The 24358-nt window shown below is 38.5% G+C and overlaps 1 protein-coding gene across 4 annotated transcripts in view; it reads right to left on the reverse strand.

Annotated features, from left to right (window-relative positions):
• Positions 1-22245, reverse strand: part of Adamtsl1 (ADAMTS like 1) — a 946298-nt gene extending 924053 nt beyond the window's left edge. For all 4 annotated transcript variants that reach the window (XM_074051743.1, XM_074051742.1, XM_074051741.1 and 1 more), the window contains exon 1: positions 21943-22245. In XM_074051743.1, coding sequence (XP_073907844.1) covers positions 21943-22026 — 84 coding nt within the window. In that variant the 5' untranslated portion in view covers positions 22027-22245. The remainder of the gene's footprint in view (positions 1-21942) is intronic.
• Positions 22246-24358: the final 2113 nt, after the last annotated feature.

A 24358-nucleotide genomic window follows, 5' to 3' on the forward strand; every position in this document is an offset into this window, starting at 1 on the left:
GTAGTTCATCAAAAGACTAGGACTTATCAGGTGATTTGGGCACTGAAAATAGTCCATTGGTTGAAAGGGCCCATTTTATTGAGGACAATGCTGCCGGCAGCCCAACCAGAACCCCACCTGGGCTTACATTCAGCTAACAAGATTCTAATCTGTGCATATCATGAACCAGCTACACAAGAAGAGCCTGGGAAGATTACTTTGTTGCATGGCAACAAATTCTTTTGTTCAGGTAGTCACATATAGTGTGTTTCTAACCCCTTTCCCTCTACCCTATGAAGCAAGCAAAAACCTCTTCTAAAATAAAACTCACACACTCCCTTTTTCAGTGGTTCCATTCTGAGTCTTGGACTAACTACTATAGGACTCCTAAATTCTTGAAAGTGACTTGCAACTCCATTTTTATCCAGATGTCAACTATGTATTTGCACATGTAAGTGTGACAAGTGTACTGTAGAAGAGGCTATCTTGTATAATCTTCTGAGCTCACACATATCCTCACAGCCTTTCTTGCTGGGAAGTGTGGCCATGGAACTGAATTCTTGCGATGGGACAATGAGGTCTGGGATCCTATTTGAACAACAAAAAAAAAGAATGTCAGGAGAAGCGATTCATTCTGATTCACTTCCTCCATCTATCATACATACCAGGTACCAAGTAGCCTTAAGTTAAGGATGTTAGAGCCTCCATCAACCAGATTCCTGAATGATCTCCACTTAAGCCTTGCAAATTGGACTTTAGGTGAATGAGGAATAAATAACTCTCTTAAAACTGAGATTTCAGGATTTTTTTTTGCCTTACCAGCTAATGTTTCTTTACTTAATGCATAAACATAGGTGTTGCCACGATTAACAATGTATTCATTCATTTTATAAGCCATGTCAACATCAGGGCAGTTTTGTCACAGCATAGTTTCCCCCAAAACACTCCATTATTTCTTGTTTCAACAATTTCAGGCACCTAGTTAGAGGTGACATACATAAAGTAAGGAGTAAGTCAATCTCTGTCCTCAAATTTACAACATACACAGATATAACAAAAATACAAACAAGTATATAATTAATAATTTCAAGTACATGAAGGAAACTAGGCATTGTAAGAGAAAATGACAGAAGTAATCTAATATAGATTGTGGTACAACAGGTAGAGATAAAGGATTTCCTGCAGAAGTGATATTTAAGCTGCAGATATTAATTAAAATAAAGGAAAGAGCCAGGTGTGAGGTGTTTCATGCCTATAATCCTAGATACTCAGGAGGTGAACACTGGGAGGATCACAGTTCCAGGCCAAGCCTAGGCAAAAAGTTTGCTAGAACCTATCTCAACCAATAAAAGCTGGGCATGGTGGCACGTGCCTGTCATCCCCACACACACACTAGACATTTTAATGGAAGGATCATGGTTCCTTCTAGCACTGGCATAAACACAAGACCTTAAGCACATATGTAAAGGTCACAATGAAACCCTCCTGTGCAACTAATATAGGCTAATAAAAAAAAAACTAAAGCAAAAAGTATCGGGGGCATGGTTCAAGTGGCAATGTACCTGCTTATCAAGCACAAGGCCCTAAATTCAAACCCTCATACCTCAAAATGAAAGGAAGAAAGAAAGAGAAGAGAAGGAAAGGACAAAGAAAAGAAAGAGAAAAAAGAAAACTCCAGGAAGAGAATAAATTGTTTCAAGTTCATGAAGTAGGAATGAACTTGATGCCCTTAAAGAATTAAGACTTCAAAGCAAGATGAACATCAGTGAGCATGAAGAAGAGGAAGAAAAGGGAGAAGAAAAGGGAAGAAGAGAAGGAGGGAATGTGCAGATGTGGGCAGAGGCTTGATCTTGATGTTCACAGTAAGGACTATTAGTGTTATTCAACAAAAGTATCTGTTCCTAATGGGAGTAACGGTCCCCCAAATAGGTGCAAAGTTGGCTCTTGTGAGTAGAGAGGAGAGAACTTACATAATATAATGTTTTGTAGCCTACAAAAGGCCACAGCACATGTTAACGAACAGTGTATCTACGGAATTAAATTTCATGGGGATGGGAACGGGTTGGAGAAATATTTTTAAAGTGTTTTTTTAAGGTGGTGATAATGAGAAACAAGGCTAAGAAATAATGGTCCAAAAGCAACAGGAAGCTACTGAAGACTAAGCAACAGAGTGCCATAATCCAATGTTGATCTCACAAAAATCCATTAAACAGGAAGTATTCGTGGTTTTGTGTGTTAAGAACATTTTATAAGTTAATTGACCAACATGGCTGACTAGAGATACCTGGCTTGCTTTCCTTCACAACAAAGGCCCCAAATGAGGAAAAAATAACAATTATTGCACTGCAGTGTTTGAGGCAAAGCATTGAGTGCAGAGGGCATGCCACATATGCACTGCAGAGCATAGAGATGCACAATGGCCTCATAAAGAAAAGAATTGAGCCCACAGCATCTAACATTATACCCTGGATATCAACTTTGAACCAAAAGGAGCTTTGCACAGTCATACCCCCAGCAGACTACTCACACCACAGACACCTGAGGCACTCAGTGTTGGAGAACCCTGTGGCCCTGAAACTACACTACGCAGCTACTGTGGTGAGCACAGTACTGTATTTCCTAGGAGGAGCCCAGCCCACATCATATACTCCTCCAACCCAGGCCCTTGCTGCATAGTACAATCATGAGAGTCTCATTCCCCCAAGCCTTCCCCCAGGTCCTGTGAAGCAGCCAGACAACTGCTGATCCCTAGTCTTTCTAGAGTGGCCTCTCCTGCTGAGGCCCCAGAAAAGCAAACAGGTGGTCCTTCCCAACCTCCTGTAGCCTGAAAAAGCAGTTAAACAGCCTATGCTCAGAAACTTGGCCCACACAGAAGCAAGAACATAATCCCACCCACCTATTCTCCACCCTAGGAAGCAGCTGGCAAATCTCTCTGAGCAAGTCAGCTCCTGGAGGCCACATAAGTTACCCACACAACCTTCAGATACTTACAAGTACCCCACCTGAGATCTAAGTGGTATCAGAGAGACACCATACCCTGTTATAAGTCATGCTGTGTCATGCCCATCAGGGTCCGTGGGGTGGTCCCACAATCACACAACTATGAAAACTGATACCCACACAACCAACACCCAAAGCCAGGTGCATGGCACCAAGAGCTACCAATGATCCCACCCCAACTGAGGAAGCTGCATCTCACCTGGTGATACAATCCCACAACATCTGCTGCCTAGGGCACTGAGATGCCTACAGCAATCCCAGTTAATTATAGCTTAAAAAGTCACATAGACATTAATGTGCTCACTTGGAACCAAAGCTAAAGTAGCATATGCAAACAACACCCTGAGACAGATTTCCAACAGAAACTCTTTGTTATGAAAACCACCCTCTAAAACTGGTAGAAGCAAATTGACCCACCAGATGCACAAATACCAATATAGGGACACAAGAAGCATGAAAAGACAAGATTACATGATACCACCATGGGAACATAATTATACTCTAGCAAGAAACCCTAAAGCAAAGGAAATCAATGTACTCCTTGATAAAGAATGATTTTTAAGGACACTTAATGAGCTACAAGAGTACAGACAGAAAATTCAATAAAATTAGGATAATTCATAATGCAAATAATAAATTCAGCAAAAACAAAAAGGAAACAAAACTATAAGTACAGTTAGAAGTGAAAGAATGACAAAACAAGAAAATATAAAACAACAGCAAAGCACATACAGAAAGAAAAAGAGAATCAAATCCTATTAATATGGAAAAACACAAAACCACAAAGATGAACAAGAAGAGAGGAAAAAAAGGAGGGAAAAAACATATACATATATATATACTCAGAAATTAACATAATGACAGGAATATGTCTTTACTTCTCAATGATAGCCTTGAATGTAAATAGATTAATCCCCCTGGTAAAAGATGTAGACTAGCTAAATGGATTTTTAAAAACTAGATCCAAAACTATGCTGCCTGTGAGAAACTCACTTCCCCAGTAAAGACATACATAAACAAAACCAATGACAGAATAAGATATACCATGCAAATGGAACTTAAAAGCAAGCAGGAATAGCTACACTTTGATAAAATAGACTTTAAATCAAAAACTGTAAAAAAAAAATGGGGTGGGGGACTTGATGTACAACTCAATGTAGAATGCTTGCCTAATATGTATAAATTCCTGAGTTCAATCCACATCACTGAAAAATATGTACAAAGAGAAAAAAACAAAGGTCATTATGTAATAATATAGGGACAAAGCCAAGCAAGCAAAATGTGACTATTGTCTCAACTACAAGAGGCTGAGAGAGGAGGACTGCTTGAGCCTAGAAGTTTGAGGTAAATGTGGGCAGAATAATGAGAATCTTCCTTGAGAGAAAAAAGAAAGATATAGAGATCAATTCAAAAATTATAACTGAATATGCACTCAATGTTGGAGTACCCACTTACATAAAGCAAACATTATTAGCTCAAACAACATGTAAAAGAATACAATAATAGCTAGCAACTTCACCACCCCACTTCCACCAATGGACAGACCATCCAGACCCAAAACAAAAAATAAAAACAAAGAAACACTGGCATTAATCTATACTATAGACCAAATGAATATAAAAGACATCTAAAGAACATTTCATTCAAAAGCTACAGAATTCTTTTCAACAGCATATGGAACATTCTCAAGGATAGATCACAGGTTAGGCTGCAAAAAAGTCTCATCGAATTCAAAAGAACTGAAATCATTCATGTATCTTCTCTGACCACCATAGATGAACCAGAAATAAATAAAAGAAACTTTAAAAATTGTGCCAACATATGGAAATTAAATAACATTCTTGAATGATCAATGTGTTGATGAAGAAAAAAATGAAATTTAAACATTTCTTGAATAAAAATTAAAAACTATCAAATCTTATGGAAAGTAGCAATAGCAGAGTTAGTACTGAGGGAGATTTTAGCAATAAATGCCTGCACCAAATAAACAACCTAGCAATGTAACTCAAGGAACTAGAAGAGCAAGAAGAAACAAAACTCAAAATTAGTAGAAGAATAAAAATAACAAGAATCAGAGTAGAAGTAAACAAAAAAGAGACTTAATACCAAAAATCTATGAAAGAAAGAATTAAGCTTTTCAAAAGATAAACAAACTGACAAATCTTTAGCTAGACTAACCAAGGGAAAAAAAGAGAAGACCCAAATAAATACAATCAGAAATGAAAAGGAGATGGTATAACTGATACTACTAAAATATGAAGGATCATTAGGGACTATTTTGAGCACCTTACACCAACAAATTAGAAAACCTAAAGAAAAAATTCAAGACCAAATGGCTTTATCAAACTTTTAAAGAACACCCATTCTTCATAGAACTATTTCAATGTATTGAGAAAGAACCCTGGTGAGCTCATTATACCAGGCCAGCATTGCTGTGATGCCAACACCAGACAAAGACACACAAGAAAAAGGAAACTACAGACCAATATCCCTAATAAACATGGATAGAAAAATTCTCAACAAAATCCTAGCTAATTGAATCCAGCTGCACATAAAAAGATTATACACCATGATCAAGGGTGATTAATCCAAAGATACAAGGGTAGTTCAACATGTACCAACTGATAAGTATAATATATCAATAGAATGAAGAATTAAAAGCCATATGATCATCTCAATAGATGAAGAAAAAAATATTTGATAAAATACTGTACCACAAATGGGGTCAGAGGGAATAGAAGAGAATGATGGAGGGGGCAGTGAATTCAACTACGATGTATTTGGTATGTTTAAGAATATTTGTAAATGCCACAGGGTACCCCTGTCTAACACAACAAGAACTACATGTATTTAAGATTCTACATGGATATCCTATACTTCAACACCCTTAAGCAGACCCAAGTAAAATAATAGTAAAGATTTTCCACAGTTTTATCCAGCTGTAGGAAGAAATGCCAGGCCCTTCTAATGTTCAGAATCCAAGAAAAGGACTTCTTCAGTGACTCTTACCAATAAAGAAGAAAATGAAGAGTCTGGAGAGTATGGCAGTCCAGGGCAGTGGCAATGGGTTCAGAAAGTGAAGGATGGAAATACATCCATAATGAAACCCAAAAGGCTAACTGTGAGCTTTTATATTTTAGGGTGTAGTGAGGTGAGGGAGTTTTCTTCCTAGTTAACAAGAATTGGACATTTCACTAATCTTTTGAGGTTATCTGAAGATAATTAAAACCTCCATCAAGATGTACAACTGCCATTGCCTTGAATGTAACAGTTAAAGAGAGGGAAAGTTCCAAGTGTTCTCAATAGTAATGCCTCTATAAAGTACCTGTGTGTTTTAAATTATCTGTATCCTTCATTCAAATGTATATTAGTTTATCCAGAAAACACTTAGTGGTTACTACCTGCCAGTAATATAGCTTGGGAGAATATGTGTATGTAGTGTTCTGTTACTTCTGTTTATTGGAAGTTACTCCTGACCATCGAAGCATAGGACTGATTTCTAGAATAGTCCTAGCTCTCAGTGTCATAAGAGGCTAAGCCAAAGGTGGACCACCTAATAAAAGCATTATACTATCTTTATGAAAAAATTCAATATCCCTTCATGGTAAAAATCCTCAGAAAATTAGGTATAAAAGGAATGTACCTTAATATAATAAGGGCTATCCATGACAAGCCTACAGCCTACATCATACTCAATGGAAAAAAGCTGAAGGCAGTTCTTGATCTTAGACTAGGAACAAAACAAAGGTGTCCACTTTTCACTACTTTTAGTTAAGATGATATTGGAATTCTTAGCTGAAGCAATGAAAGAAGAAAAAGAAATAAAGGGCATCCAGATAGAAAAGGAGGAGGCCAAGTTGTCCCTGTTTGCAGATGATGTAATTTTAAATATAGAAATAACTAAAGACTCTACCAAAAAACTGTTAGAAGTGATAAATTCAGAAGGCTGCAGGAAACAAAATCAACATACAAAACTAGTTAGCTTTTTTTACAAGCCAATAATGAAATTGCTAAAACTGTATGAAAGGAATTCCATTCACAATACATAAAAAAATATTCCTGGCAATAAATTTAACCAAGGAAGTAAAAAATTAAAACACTGATGGAAGAAATCAAAGAGGACACATGCAAAAAGATGAAAAGACATATCCTGTTCTTGGATTTGAAGAATTAAAATTGTTAAAATGTCTATACTATACCAAGTAATCTCCAGATTCAATGTGATTCCTACCAAAATACCAATGACATTCTTCACAGAACAAACAAAAAAAGTCCTAAAACTTGTATGGAGCCACAAAAGACCTGAATAGCCAACTATATCCTGAACAAAAAAGAATAAAGCTGCAGACATTACAATTCCCGACTTCAAAACATACCTCCAAGGAATAGTAAGCAAAACAGCCAGGTATAGGCAGAAAAACAGGCACATAGATAACTGTAACAGAACAAAGGATCCAGAAATAAGTCAATTTTTGGTTTTCATTTGTTTTTGAAACAGGGTCTTACTATAATAGCTCACCTTGACCCCAAATTTGCAGTCTACCTGCCTCAGTCTCCCAAGTACTGGAATTACAGAAGTGCACCAACATGCCTACCTTGGCCAACTAGTTTTTGACAAAGTTAGCAAGAACATACTTTGGAGAAAGGTCAGCCATTTTAATAAATGGTAATGAGAACATTTAATTTCCATATGAAAGGAAATAGGTTCTTATTTCTCACTTTTTATACATAAAGGAGTTCAAAGTGAATAAAGACATAAATGTAAAACCTAAAACTCTGCAAATGCCAGAAGAAAATACAGGGAAAATTCATCAGCACATTGGTCTAGGCAAATATTTTTTGAGTATGACCCGAATAACACAGGTAACAAAAGCAAAAATTCACAAATGAGATTATATCACACTAAAACGTTTTTACAGAAACCATCAACAGAGTGAAGAGACAACCTGCAGAATGAGATAACGTATTTGTGAACTATTCATCTGCCAAGGGCTTTATTTCCAGAACATAGAAGGAACTTGAACAACTCAGCAGCAAAATCAAACAAACAATAGCAAAAGCCCAGTAAATGTCCTGAAAATAGATATTTCTCAAGAGAATATATAAATGGTAACAAGCATAAGAAAAAATGTCCAACACCACTAATCACCAGAGAAATGCAAATTAAAACCACAAGGAGATATGGTAGACCTTGGTATCCATGGGTATATGGCTCCAAAGAGGCCACTGCTGAGGAAAAACCGCGTTCAGAGCTGCACTGTGGAGGTTTAATTCATTTTTCCCACATACCATCCAACTTCCTCTAAAGACCTGTTGCTTTTCAATAAATCTACAGTTTTGACTTATCACTAACGTTAAGCACGTTGACTTTCACCCTGCTTGGGGGCACCATTTTTCTTTTGGGGGGCAGATTTTCACAAAATTTAAAGCAGGGAAACACTCAACAGATCACACAATGATTAAAATACAACTGATGATAATATATGAACTGAGAACCGCAGAGCATGCATGCAGGAATTTAAAATTTATTTTTGAAATTTCTTTTTTATCCTGGTCAAAACTGCACAAACCCACAAAGAAAGCAGGCTTTCTGTATCATCTCATCCTAGTCAGAATGGCTACTTTGGAAAAGACCAAAAAAATAAATAAATAACAAATCCTAGTGAGAATGCAGAGAAAGGGGAACTGTGACACACTGATAGTAGGAATGTAAGTTTGTGGAGCCATTATGGAAAATAGTGTGGAGGTCCCTCACAAAGCTAGAAATAAAACTACTGTATGACCCAGCAATCCCATATATGGGTAAATATCCAAAGGAGTTGAAATCAGAAGACATCTGCACTCACAAGTTTCTTGCAGCACTATTCACAATAGCCAAGATAAGGAATCACCTTAGGTGTCTATCTACGGAGCAATGGAAAAAGAGAATGTGGTTTATACACCCTATAAAATATTATTCAGGCATAAGATGAGTGAAATCCTGGTTTGGCATGGTGGGTCACACCTAAAATACCAGCACTTGGGAGGCAGAAGCAGGAGAATCACAAATTCCAGGCCATCCTGAGCTAAGTAATGATACCTTCTCTCAAAAAAAAAAAAAAGTCAAAAAAAGAAAAATTCTGTCATTTTGCGCATCATGGATGAAACTGGAGGGCACGTTAAGTGAAGTAAGACAGCCACAGAAAGACAGATTGCATGTTCTCATTCACATGCACAAATTAAAACAATGATATTAAAGAACTAGAAAATAAAATGGTAGTTAGCAAGACCTTGGAAGGATGTGGGAGAGGAAGGGATAGAGCAGGGGTTGTTAATGCACATAGGGTGCAGTCAGATAGGAGTAATAATTTCTAGTGTACTGTAGCCCAGTAGGATAACTGTGGTTGACAATGATTGATTGGATATTTCAAAATAGTTAGCAGAGAGAATTTTAAATGATGCCAGCACAACACAAAGACATATGTCCAAGGTAACAGATATGCCAATTAAAACAAATTAGAAAGAGATTTTATATTACAAATAGGGGGAAATTCCTGTTCTTCATCATTTAAAACTTTATGGTTAATTGATATTAACCCACTAGATAATGTATGACAAGCCTCTCCTTCTACAGATTTTTTAAAAATCACATGAAGTCTACATAACTGACTTACTTAGCAAAGAGTAAGTAGAGTTTGGATCTTGGTCTCCTGCCATTACTTTCAGCACTCTACCCAGAATTCTGCCCTGTTCATTCACACGTTACGCTACTCATGCAATTAGTTTACATGTCTTCATTTTACATGTTCATTCCTATTTGACCTCCCTTCACACAGTGCAGGCCACATGCACAAAAAAGAATATAATATAATGCAATTTCATTTTGCCATGACCCTGAATCTTTACAGGAAAAATAGTGTCCTAGCCCCATATTGTACCTTATCTAATAGGTTACATACAAGAATTAAATACAAGAAACCCTTAGAACTGGGTCATGGTAGCTCATGCCTGTAATCCTAGCTACTCAGGAGGCAGAGATAAGAAGGATCATGGCTTGAGAACAGCCCAGGCAAATAGAGACACTATCTTGAAAATCCCCAACACAAAAAAGGGCTGCTGGAGTGGCTTAAGTGATAGGGTGCCTGTCTAACAAAGCCCTGAGTTCAAACCCCAGTACCCAGTACCACCAAAAAAAAAAAAAAAGGCCCTTGGCTCTATGGATTTGGTTGAATCTATATAAGAAGTGGGTTGGAATCTTGCCCGACTTTGGTTTAAACCATTAGTAGAAGATTACCAAAGATGGCCTATCAATTATGTCCATATTTAAATGAAAATATTTGTCTCCTAGGTTTCCCCAAAAATAGGAAGCTCAAGGTCTACATGGGCAGGTGTTGCTTCTCTTTTATACAGAAAAAGAAGTTCTCAAAGAGTGAAACACCAGTGTTTATAGCAGTACTTTTCACAGTAACCAAAAGGTGGGAGTAAGCCAAGCATCTGCCAATAAATGATTGGATAAACAAGATGTGGGGTGTGTGTGTGTGTGATGGAATACTATGCAGCTCAAGAATGAAGGATATTCTGGATACTCTGACATGGATAAAACTTGTGGACATCTTGCTAAGCAAAATAAGACAGTAACAAAAAGATATGTACTGTATTATTCTGCTTACAGAGTTGCCAATTATAATCAAGCTCCTAGACAGAGAAAACAGAATGGTGATTTCCTGGGGCTAAGAAAGGGAACAGGGAGTTGTTATTGAGTGGGTACAGAATTTCGATTTTGCAAGATGAAATTTTGGACACAGATGGTAGTGATGAGTGTGTAACAATGCACTTAACACTACCGAACGTATACTTAAACATGGTTAAAATGATAATTTTTGTATATTTTATCACAATTATAATTTTTTAAATATTAAATGAGTAAGTCAAAAATAATTTTAAGTGGTTTCACTGTAATAGAAAACCTGTGTTCCCAAGTACACACACACAGTCAGGAAACCTAGACCACATCTTAGAAGCCTAAAATTTCAGAAAAGCTGATAAGGTTGAGACCAAAGCAAGGAAATGTGCCTTTTGGGCTTATGACATTACACTTAGCACCCTCTTGAATTTGATTTGACCAGTAAAAGGTGAGCAGAAGTAGCCTCTGTGACCTCAGTGAAGTGTTTAGGTGAAGCCCCATGCTCTCTTCCCTGCCCTGGATCCCATGGAAGAATGGGCTGGGATGGAGCTGCCTGCTGTGAACATCAATTCCCAAAGTTACACTGTAGACCACATACCCTGAAGGTCAGCACTGAAGGTGTAGCCCCATGAGGAAACAACTATAGGTGGTGGCAAGCCATCTTGGCTTGGGGGATGTTAGTTACCATGTCATCTAGCCCATCCCAACTAACACAGAGTTTTTAAAGGAACATTAGAATATCAGAATTTGAATTTCAGCTTACGTTAATAAAAGACTCTCTTTAATAATAAACAACCTTCATTTCTCTGCAACTTTTTCTGAAAGAAAGCTCACAATGAGTTTTCTTCATAAATGTACAGGGTTATAACAATGACGATTAGCAGTAAGCAAAACTTTCCTTTCCACTTGCAGTCTGACACCACCAACTGTGCATGACTCTGTTCCTTGGGGAGTGCATATGTGTATTGTGTTTGGCTGGTTTATAGTAAAGATGGGGAGAACATTCTAAATGATAGCACATGAAATATCTCCTTCTCCCTTGCAGGAACGCAGCAACAGTTGCTACATCGCACTTGCGGGGAGAAGGTGTTGAGCAGCACGTACCCCTTCTCCTTGAGTGTCAAGTTCCTGCAGGCTTGGGGTTGTTTTCTAAATCAGTATCTGTTAATCTCCCAGGGGCATGATGCCTGGAGCAGAAAATACACAGAAGCTGTTTCCAGCAGGTTAGTAAGGGGCCAGGGGGGAGGGCTTTCTCTGCCTTTCCTGAGCCTTCCTCTGCTGCAGAGTGACTGTGAGCTGAAGCTATTCTCAAACATCTGAAAACCATTTATAAAAGAAGTGAGTTACTACAAATAAAGACACTTTAAGCTGGTGGTTCATATCTTTAGTTCATGATGTAACTGGACACTAAAATAATAGGGTCTGCTCTACATGTGGCCCACTCCCACTTCTCCCAACATCAAACGGGGACAAGTCACTCCATTTCCTAGGACTTTTTTTTTCCCCCCTCTGTAAATAAGGCATATCAGATCAGTGTTTCTCCAAATACAGTCTGTGGGCCAATGGGTTTCTGAATGGTAGTGTGTGAGAGGATGAGGAGGTGCCTGAGCCAAAAGGCATCTTACTAGGCCTGTCCCAGTCCTATTGAATCAGAATCTCTGAGAGGCCCAGGAACCAGCCATAAAATGCTTCTCAACTTTTACTTGCACAGCCCTCTTTTGTAGTGGCCTCTGGAATTGTGCAATGTAACAGAAATAACTCATGCGCAGTGAGGTCTGTGACCATGAAATTGAGAGTTCCTCCAACTACACAATCACATGGTCATGAGCAGGTGAGAAACGTGTAGCTCTTGTACCACCCAGTCTACTGCTCCCACCTAAAAAATGCACAATTCTCTACTTAGAGATCACCCTAGTGCAAAACAAAATATTAAGACTGATATGAAATTAATAACAAGTCAAAACTAGTTCCCCATTCATTTCACCTTATCTTCATTCTCCACAACAAAATAGCCTGAATGTCAATCACACCTTGGAGAATACATTTTAATACATGTATGATATTTCAAGGCCAAATCTTTACATCATGGTAAGTCCACATTCCCTCATAAAACTATTTCCAAATATGAATGCCGAAATTTGTAAAACAATAACATATTTCTGTGCTGCATCTCTCAGCAAATAAGTTAGCCTTTGTTTATTAAAGCAGAAAATGGGAAGTGGACAGTTGCTGAAAAACTGAAAACTAAAACACAAAAATGAGGGTGGAGAAAGGACCTCTTATTGTGTTTGGCAACCAGAAGGCAGTTAGTAAGCAACAATTCCATTCCTTGCAAAAACTTCTGCAACTCTCTTAGTTCCAGAGAGGGTCTGTACATTCAGAACCAGGTCCTAGATCTCTAGGTCTACCTTCCAGGTTCTTTTCGCTTTGTAATACTGACCAAAGTCTTACTTATTCTGGGAAATAAAGGGTATCAGTCTCTGAAAAGTGAGCATTATATCCAGAATAAGTAATAATGGGATTTGGAGATGGATCAGGATAAGAAAATAGAAATAATGAAAGAGAATAAATAGTGCTAACTTCCAGTTAAACATGGCAGGTTGAGCACCATATTTTCTCCATTCTGTTCCAAGTGTCTGTTAAAATAACAGTAAATAAATAAAGATGACAAGAGAACTGGAATAGAGACAACAGCAGAAAAAAGATGCCAATAAATTTTTGGAATATGGAAAACTGGTGGAGGAATTGCAACTGACTTAACAGAATTATGCCTGTAGAGAGACAGAATGATGAGAAGCAAGAGCATTTGGCTTGCAAAACTTCAGAAATGCTTCACAGGTGAAGGTACCTGGTGCTATGGAATGTGGGGGGAGGTAAAATTTGGCTATAACTAGGAATATTGGTTGAAAGTCTATGTAAAGAAGACTGTTAGAAACTGAAATTTTTTTTAAAAAGCCTTTTAGAAAGTATAATATAATAAAGAAATAAAGACTAAAATTATCTAAGATTTATAAAAACAAATATTCCCAAAACTAAGAGACACAGATCTGTTGAAGGCCTACAAACAACCTAGAACAATGAATTTAAATAACCCACACCATAGGTCAGCCAACAGTGGCTCCTAGGCTAAATCCATCCCATTGCCTGGTTTTGCCATAGTTTGTTGGAGCGCAGACTTGCTCGTTCATTTACATGTTGTTGATGGTTGCTTTCATATCATCATGGCTCTTGAGTAGCTGAGACATGGAGAGTATGGCCCACAAAGCATAAAACATTACTATATTCCCATCTACAGAAAATGTTCACCAACTGCTGCTTTAGAGCAAGGGATTTAAAATAAATATTTCAGAAGTTTCCAGAGTCCAAAAAAAAAAAATCAGACTGAAGACACAGGAACTAGGTTACAAATGACACAGCATGCTCAATGGCAAAATGAGATTGTTGAAGAGAATGAATGCAGTAATACTTACAGGGGCAGGGTGGGGGCAAGGAGGAAAATTGTTTTTAACCTAGTACTGTAAGCCATATAAAACAAGCATCATCAAGTCAGAATGGAGTAATCTTCCAGACACAAATATCATTTAACATTTTACCTCCATACTCATTTTCTTTACTGGAGGTTATGGAATCCATGAAATAAGGGTTTTAACAGATTAAAAAGAAAAGCTAAGGGAAGTTTTGATCTGACAGCTTTGGGTGGCTATGGCAGAAAGCAATCAAATATGAAGACAACAGCAGACTGTGAAAGAACTCATCTAGCAAAGCAAAGGGACAATGAGGCTGGCAGTGTCCCTCAGCATCTGGAAAAGGTATTCCCAGTCACGTGAAAGGCCTATAGTAGAACTGCAGAAAAAAAGTGAGAGGTATATTAACTAAGGACTTTTCACTCAATAAAGGCAATTGTTAATGCCAATAAAAAAGATATCTTGTGAATGAAAAGATGCTCAGCATCATTAGTGATTAGAGAAATACAAATGAAAACCACAAAGAGATGCTACTTCATACCCACTCAGAACAGCTGTAATGAGTGCTGGTGAGAATGTGGAAAACTGGAACCTTCAGGCACTGCAACAGGAATGTACAAAGGTGTTGTCACTTTGGAAAACACTCTGGTAGTTCCTCAAATGATTAATCATACAGTTAGAATTTGTCCTACCAATTAAGCTTCTAGGTATATGCAAAGAGAAACGGAAATATGTCTGTTTGAAATTTTGTGGGTGAGTGGTTACAGTAGCATTATTCAATATATTATTCAAAAGCCAAAAGGCAAAAAACAAAAAAAATTCCATCAACAGATAGATAAATAAAATGTGGCATATTCATACTCGGCCATAAAAATGGTATACTGAAGTATGCCACAATTTGGATGAACCTTAAAAACATTATACTAAGTGGAAGAAGTCAGTCACAAAAGTCCCATATTATAAGTTTCATCTCATATGAAAACCCAGACTAAAGAAAGAAAGTGGACTGGTGGTCATTTAGGGCTAACATGAAAGTATATTAGCTAAAGGGAACAGGGTTTCTTTTGGAAGTACCAAAAATGTAAAATTCACAATGGTGATGATTGTACATATCTGTGAATATAATAAAAGCCAGTGAACTGTACACTTTAAATGGGTGAATTGATGGAACTGTACACCTTAAATGGTATATGAATTTCAATTGCATAAAGCTTTTTTTTAAAAAAAAGGAATGTACTTGAAAAACGGAATAAGAATAAACTACATAGAAGACTGTAGTCATTATAAGACATTAATATTAAACCATTGATTTTTAATTTAATAAGAGACAATTAAAAGGATGATGAAAATGTAATAGAATTCAGAAATCGCAAAATAATAGGAATTTTAAAATGTTATACCAATAAATTACATTAAAGGTATACTGCAAGAGCTATGGAAGTAACTATCATAAAAACTCACAGGATTAAAAATAGTCATATTAATATAGCCAAAGGCAAAGTATATTTTGAAGCACAGGCAGAGAGAGGGCCATTTAGTAATAATACAAGGCTCAATTCACTGAGGTAACTTAACAATCTTAAACATTTATGTACCAAATAACAAAGTTTTAAAATAAATAAAGCAAAACCAACAGAACTTCAAGTAAAAACAGACAAATCCACCATAGGTGGGAATTTCAGTACACCTCTCTCAATAATTGTATATAAGAAAATCAGTAAGTATATGGAAGAGTTGAAATATGCTACCAATCAACTTGACCTCATTGAAATTTACAGAATATTAACCAAACAACAGCTATACTGATCAGGAAAAGGCAGAAAGTACAAATTTGTAGAAAATTTAATTATTTTAAAATACTCATGGAAGATTTATTAAGATCAACCACATTCTAGGCCTTAAAACAAGTGTCAATAAATTTAAATTGATTCAAGTTACACAAGATATGTTCAAAGATATGACCAAACTGGAATTAAATTAGAAATTAGTAACACAAAGATATCTGGACAATCCCCAAATATTTAGAAACTAAACAAGAAATTTCTAAGTGCCAATTCATCAAAGAAAAAAATCAAAGGGAAATAAGAGACCATTTTGAACTAAAGAAAAATGAAAACACATGTCAAAATTTATGGTATGCCCTAAACTATCACTTAAGGAACATTTATATCTTTTCAAGCACCTATGTTTGAACACAAAGCATATTCTATTAATGACCTCAGCATATGCCTAAGAATCTAGAAAAAATAAGACCAAGTTGAACAAAGAAAATACTATAAGACAAATAAAGATGAGAGGGGAAATAACTGAAATAGAAACAAAAATAACAGAGAAAAATTCATTAAATCAAAAACTGATTCTTTGAGATAGATTTTAAAAAAACTACTTAGCAAATTGATCCAGAGAAAAAATAACCAAAATCAGGAATGATACAGGTGGCATACCTACATATCCCAACATTAAATTTGATTAGACAGCATTATGAGTTGTTGAATGCCAATACATTCAACAACTCGGATGAAACTGATCAATTTTTGAAAGACATAAGTTTAAAAAGCTAACTCAAAATGAAACAACCAGAAAATACCCCCATATGTATCCAAGAAATAAAATTTATAGTTCAAATTTTTCTCACAAAGTAAGTACCAGGTCCAGATTACTTCACTGGTGAATTCTGAAACATTTAAGAAAAAAAAATCATATGAATACTTTACTAAAAAGCTGAAAGGAAGAAACATTTTCCTTGCTCATTACAAACCACCTAAACTGGACAAAGACATTTCAAGAAAACTACAGAACATTATTCTTCACAGACATAGTTGTAAAAATTCTACAGAATTTAATAAATTGAATCTAATAATATTTAAGAAGGATAACATTGTGATCAAGTTGAGTTCAATCTCATGCAGACACAGTGGGTTTAATATGAAAAAATCAGTGAAGCAATTGTGAATTATTATTTATTTTATAAACTTTACTATCTCCTCATGATAGTTACAAAGAGGTTCACCAAGATTATAATATTCTGTGATTGAACAGGAACCAAAATTGTAGATGCACTGGAATTTCAAATATACAACTAGTGCATAGAAAATATACTCAGACACATCAAATTATTTAAGAAATCGGTGAAGGTAATTCACCATATTAATAAACTAAAATGGGAAAAAAACATTATAATTAGATGTAGATTTCTGTGTACATTGTTCTTATCAGCACCATGCTCTAACCAACTGAGCTAACCGGCCAGCATGTGTACATTGTTCTTAAACTGACAAATTACAAAATTTATATGAAAGAGCCAAACCAATGTCCTTGAAAATTAAGGACAAAGTTGGAGGAATCACACTTCCTGCATTTAAGATAATAGACATTATAATATGGATCCAAAGATAGACCCACACATATCTGGATAACTAATCTTTTTTGACAAAGATACATAGGCATTTTAGTGAATAAAGGATAATTTTTTCAAAAACTGTGCTAGAACAATTGCATATCCATAAGCAAAAAAACGAACTTTAAACTGTATCCAGCACCATATAAAAAATTAACTCAGAACCTAAAACTACATGTAAAATTTAAAACTATAAAACTTTTATAAGAAAACCTTTGTGATCAGGAGCACACAAATGTTTCTTCAAAACAAGAGCAAAATCCCACCCACTAAGAAACAATTTTATAAATCTAATTTCACCACATTTAAAATTCTTACCCATCAAAAGACACTATTAAGAAAATGAAGAAATTCTACAGGTTAAGAGAAAATATTTTCAAATCATATATTTGATTAAAGACTCATGGCCAGAATATATAAAGAATTCCCCAAATTCCACAGGAAAAAAATTAATGAGCAAAATATTTGACCAGAAATTTTACCAAAGAGGAGTTCAGTCAATTGTCGATTGCATATCTGATGGTGGTTCAGTAAGATTTTATTGGTTAGTGGCATTGTAGCAATCCTATTTGTGTAAGAATACTATAATATGTTCAAAAAATGACAATGTCCCCTACTGTTATATTTCTCAGATGTCTCTCCAGCATTAAGCATTGCATGACTTATATGGAGCCTAAATAAACTCATGTAAAAATGCTCAACATTGTTGCACATTTGGGAAATGCAAATTAAAACCCAGCACAAACTACTACTATCAGTATGGCTAACAACAGCCAAAAGATGAAAAGAAACACTATCCACCAACAGGCCAAAGTTGATTTACCACAAACTGTGGATTATCCATATGATATGACTCAGGAATAAGAAACAATGAATTTTGATACATGTTACAACATGGATAATTTCAAAATAATTATGCTGAGTAAAAAAAGCCAAACTGTAAAAGAGATGGGAGTGATTCCATTTACATAAAATTCTAGAGTTTTTAAATTAATTTATAGTAACAGAAAGATCCTTATTTTCCTGATGATGTTGGATGTGAAGATTAAGTAAGAGGAAGACATTCTAACAGGTCATGAGGAAACTTTGGGAAAATGGTGTTGTAGCTGTGTATATATATATCCATCAAAATTTCTCAAGTTGTACACTGCAAATGTAAAACAGTTCACTGTGAACCAATTATATCTCAAAATAATGCAGAGCAAACAGAAATGGTTGTTTCTGGGCATGGCATCTGAGCTTAGGAAAAACATTGGGTCAAGACATTGCTGTTTATTTCTAAGTCCTTAGTATTTTTTATCCATACAGTTATTATTATGATAGTTATTTTTAACTGCATAGTTGTTATTATGATAGTTATTATTATGGTAAAAATGACAATAAATAAAATAACAGCAAGAACATACCAGGGTATAACATGAGACAAGCAAGTCTTCTTCAAGGTCCTTAGCTGAAAATGTATCCATAAAATCACAAATTCTTTCCAGCCATTGTGGAACTATTTATTTCACTACTAAATTCTTAGCAAGAATACTCAATCTTTTTATTTGAATGAGCCATCTTTGATGTACTACCTACAGGACACCATTTGCCACAAAGTGACATTTTTAAACAGTAGTAGTGAATGAGTGCTGATCTAACAACACAGCCTCTTGACCAACCTCATTCATTGTACAATGGATTGCTGCAGTCAGGAGGGCGACATCATTTAAGTCAATGGTAATACCTATTGATTAAAACCAAACCATCATACACTTCCTTATGTGGGAGTAATGGGATAAATTTGAGTTTGGCTTGAAATTAAGAAATTAATCAGTTTCATAAGAACCTAAGGGGTGAGCTGAAGAGGAAAGTAATTTAGTTAGAACTGAAGGAAAGGTGAATAACCCCTGAAGGCAGAAAGTCAGTGAGAATAAAGAAATTCTGGGATTCCCAAACAATTTTCATTTGCATTAAAACTGGGAATTATTTGTAATTCAGTTTAGGTAGCAGAAGGTCTTATTCACACCCCGCCTACTGTAGCATATGTGTATGTATATGTATGTGTGTGTGTGTGTGTGTGTGTGTGTGTGTGTATACAAGAGCGGTCTGATAACACTGGAAGCCTTACCTTTGTGTTCAGTGATTTTGTTTAAAAAGCAGTATAAGGGATGTATAATGTATAAATTCCAAACAATGTTCAAATCATCTAGCACTGGCTATTAGTTGTAGACTGATTTCCTCTTGATTTGATATTATGAACCCTCAAATGTCTGATTTAATTCCATGATTAGTTATAATGCCCATGTGGTTTAAAAAAAAAAGTGAACACATTAAGTACTAGATCAGCGGCTCTTACAAACACCTGACCAAGTTAACCAACTGCTCAAAGGTGTCTTGCATTCTGGGGATATGGAATCCATCTGCCTATCTAAACTCTTTTTTAACCCTTCCTTGACAAGTGTAGTCTGGCTCCTCCCCTGTGGAGAGTAGCCCTGAAGAGTGGAATAAGACAGACCCATTTGGAATTAAACCACTTCCAACACATACAAAGCCCAATTCTGCTTTCATCATTTCCATCCAGAAGAAATGAGTGAGAAGCAGAGCAAAAAAGAACAAGTGTGTCATGTTAGGAAAATCAGTTTATCCAGGATGCCAAGACAGCCCCAAATGACTTAAAATAGATTTGAACAGGCAAAGCAGGAAACCATCAAACACAAACACACAGCTCTAAGAAACTACATTAAGCTCTTCTTTAGCATCTTTGCTGGATTTAATATTAACAGATATTTTAGTGACGTCTTAAGGATACGGTAAAATTTCTAACCCTTGTTGAAATTTAACCATCAAATGACAAACACCTTGATTTGGTGTGACAAGGACCTGTCTGGTGGTGTTGGAACTGGCAGAACCTTGGAGAACACAGGTGAACACCCTCAATGTACAGATGAGGAAATGGAAGGTTAAGGGCATTGACCAAAATGACACAGCTGGTAGGGGAGAGAGCCAGGACTGAAAGCTACATGTCAAGACTCCTGAGCCTCTGCCTCAGGCCCTCTTTATTGTTTTCTTTTGGGGCCATGATTCTGTAAAAACAGGTCACCATAAGACAAGTTATTTTTCTCAGGTGGTTTTCCACCTAGGTGCACACTGGAATCACCTGGGAGCTTTGGAAGTACTGATATCCCAGCCTCCCCCAGGATTCTGATGTAATCCGCCTGGGATGTGACCCTAGCAATGGAGGTTTCAAGAGTCCTGCCATAGAAAAAGGCATGCTGGGAATAAAATGTGCTGACAATTAAGACAAACTTTTCCAATTGTTGTACTCCAATCTAGGCAGGTGTTCTTTGCTGGAAATTACTATCACTGACTAGGGAGACCACTGCTCCTCAGATTCTAGCTGGCTCTGGTCCCTTCTGTGCATCCATTCTGGATCCTCAGCCTGTAGAAGTGTACAACTGCCATGAAAGTGACCATTAAAATAGAGATGTAAAAACAAGTTTCAAGACATTAAGTAAAGTGAGGGAAGGAAATCCCCCAAATTGGACAAGTCTCCATAAGCAAAACAGAGGAAAGGAAGGCTATCTGACTATCATTCCCGCCAAGAGTATTTTGGGCATTTTCCCAGAATTACCTAAATAATCCTGTGAAAAGCAAATCTATGTGGGCTAAATTACGGACACGCTGCCTAAATCGTGGGTTTTAATCAAAAGTTACCTGACTGCGGAAAGCAAGCCAAGGAGGCCACACACATCTTTACTTTGACTGGACCTTTTCCTCAGGCAGCTTGCTCCAAGGTTTTGTAGTATTACACCACCAGCTGTGAACTATTAGACACTCTGTTTCAGGGCCAGTCTATTCATCTTGAGGACTCCCCAATTTCTACACCCTGACTGGCCAGGGGGGAAGCCCTTGCAGTGTTTGGAGGGGGTGTGGTCCAGACCAATCCTCCTTACACACCAGCGCAGCCCACTTCACCGCGGAGGCGCCGGGGAGCCCACCTGGTCTGCGGTTCTCAGACTTTAGGACGCACATTTAGGCGGGTGGCCTTGGGATGACGGTGTCAGAAGTTCAGTGGGTCCGCGGAAGTGAGGAGGAGTGTCTCAGCGCCCGAGCGAGAAAAGGGGCTCAGAGAAGGAGTCCTTAAGGGTGGGGGTCGCGGGTTCCCAGGAGATGACAGCTCCCCGCCCAGGCGCCGCCTTCTCGCCCCAATCTGCCCAGCTGGAAGCAAGATCTGGGCGCAGGCAAGAAACCCGGACAAGGTCCCAGAGCCTGACCCCACCAGCGGGAAGCTTGCCGCCAGGGCTCACTTTAGTTTCAACTCTGCGCCACCTGTCCCAACTCGAGTGGCAGCACAACCCCGGGGACGACCTTCGCGGAACCGAGCACACCCCAAGCTGAAACTCTCCCCGCTACAGCACAGACTACAAGAAAAGTTCGGGAAGGACGCAAGACACTACCTGTCCGGCGACACAGAGCAGACACCAGGTGCCAAGGAGGCGAGCCAGTAATCCAGAGCGCTGGGCCACCACCACCCGTACCATGATCCCCAACGGCGATCAGCGGGGATCCCCGGCGAGACCCTTGGCTGGAAGCTGGAGCTCCGGGCTTGCGCCGCGTGGGGCAGGGCTGCGCCTGGGTCGCGGTGCGTCGCCGGAGCAGCTGTGTGGCCGCAGAGCCCGGCCGCTTTGAATGGGAGCGCGTGCGCTGGGGGTGGGGGCGTTATTTGTGAATGTGCCGCTTGTCTTGGCTCAGGATGGTTCGAGCTACACCCCCCCCACACCGCCCCAGCACCCCCTCCGGCTCCTGCTCCTCCCCTCCGGTGTCAGCCCAGTGAAGGCGGGGAGCGCAGACACCCAGTCGCCCCGCCAGCGGCCGCGGTGCGCGCTTCGGGAAACCCGAGCGGGGCTGCTCGCTGCCTTCTGTTTATTTATACTTGTTTAAAGGAGGATCGCGCGCTGCCCACCTTGCTGGAGTTTTGAATGCCAAACTCAAGAGCTAAGAAAAGCTCTCCTGGGATGCTGGCGCTCTCCTGAGTAAGAATCCCCAGGGTCATTCCCCGAGCGCTTTCCCTGGAGCTCCAGGGACTGTCGCTGCCCTGGGTGTTGCGCAAGACCCTCCAGGGGCTGGAGATGATGAGTAAGAAATGCATGACCCCGCATAATGGTACAGAACTGAACATTATGTGTTTGATCGTGAGGACCTGTCCCCGGGACGCTCATAGACATTCTCCCATGGAGTTGAGTCTGGAAAAAGAGCCGCGCGCTCGGGAGCAACGCGGACCCATGACAGTTGGGTAGGGAAATAGTGACGAGGAATCCGAGCCATGCACAGCTGGGAACACAAGAAATGGGTTGAGTGAGGCTGACTTTGCTGGTTGTCTTTCTGTACCGAGGGCTAGCGGGGAAATTAGGGCGCCTCCTCTGCTTAGGGCCACGACTTTTATCACACTTAAGGCTTTTGGACTTTCTCTGCAACAGAAAACAAACCTCGCGCCCTATTGTAGGTCTTTGCCATTGGGACCCAAGCTCATTTCTTTCTGAAAACCTGGTGCTCCAGAACCAGTCCCCCAAAGCATCTTTATAAGAAAGCAAATCCCCACCCTCTTCCAACCGTCTTCCAGGCCACTCCACCCCTCTCTAACTTTGGCAGCAAAACTGGAAGAGGCGGGAGCTGGCCCCACTTCAGTAAACTCTTAGATAAGGGGATTCAGGCCCCGCGCGCGTGAAATCACTTCTGTGAAGTTCCCACGTGCGTTCCTTGGGATGAACCCAACATCAAATTAAACGACCGCCATACTCCTTAGCAACCATTCACTCAATCCACACACTCCTAAATTCTGACTACAAGCCAGATGAAAAGCTTAAATTTTGTAGCCCGTCAGCAACTGAGACCAACACTCATCCTGCGCATTTTAATTTGATAAAGAGACCAGAGGCAAACTGCTGACAGATGAGAGGCAAAGTCAGGGCCAAAGTGCCTAGAGGAAATGAGTACTAGATGCCCCCACATCATTTGTGTTCAGAATGAAGTTTTGTGCTTGTGTGTGGTAAAGGAGGCTGTTACTCAAAACTCACCTATGGGCTCATAATGCTCATATTTATTGAGTTCTCAAAGTGTGAAAGAAAAAAACAGAAGTAGGGGGAAATTTCCCTTTGAGCTTAGCATCTCAGAAAGTTAAAGTTCAGAAGTCAACACTTTTAATTCCATCCTGCATCCCTCCCAGCCACGTTTTCTTACAGATTGTTTTTAAAAAGGGGCTTTAGGCCAATTTTTTAAATCTAAATTGGTATGGAGGAAAGAGCAAGACATTTAAAAAATTTAACAACAGCACACACACACACACACACACACACACACACACACACAAGAACAAAGAGTAGAGGCTAGAAACAGGAAAGACTTCCTATGGAGGATTGCAAATGTCTTGCAACCCTGTGACAAAGCCACAGGTTTTATCAGAAAAAGGCAATGCTGTGCTGTGTAGATAGGTGGTCCTAACATGTGGGTGGGGGACAGCTATAGCACCATTCTGGAAGAAAGGAAGAAAGTAGTGCTAGGCAACACTAACTGAATGAAATCTTCAAACAACCCTCAAAGTGGTGTAGCTTATCCCACCTTGTCATAAGAACACAGCGGCTCAGTGGCTTTGGAGCTTCTAAGGCTGGAACGAGGCACTGGAGGGGAACACAAAAACAGATTTTCAGGGTGGAGAGGGAGCTCAAATCCAAACACATACTCCAAACCCCAAAGAATTTGGTCATCTATTCCAATAGACACCCTTGTATTTTTAAATGGATAAAGAAAGTAAGGCCCAGGAAATTGACATGTCAAATGTCTCATTTATCTTAAGGCAAATGGATTCATTTCTACCTT

Source organism: Castor canadensis, chromosome 13, assembly GCF_047511655.1.
Source record: "Castor canadensis chromosome 13, mCasCan1.hap1v2, whole genome shotgun sequence".
Taxonomy (NCBI): Eukaryota; Metazoa; Chordata; class Mammalia; order Rodentia; family Castoridae; genus Castor; species Castor canadensis.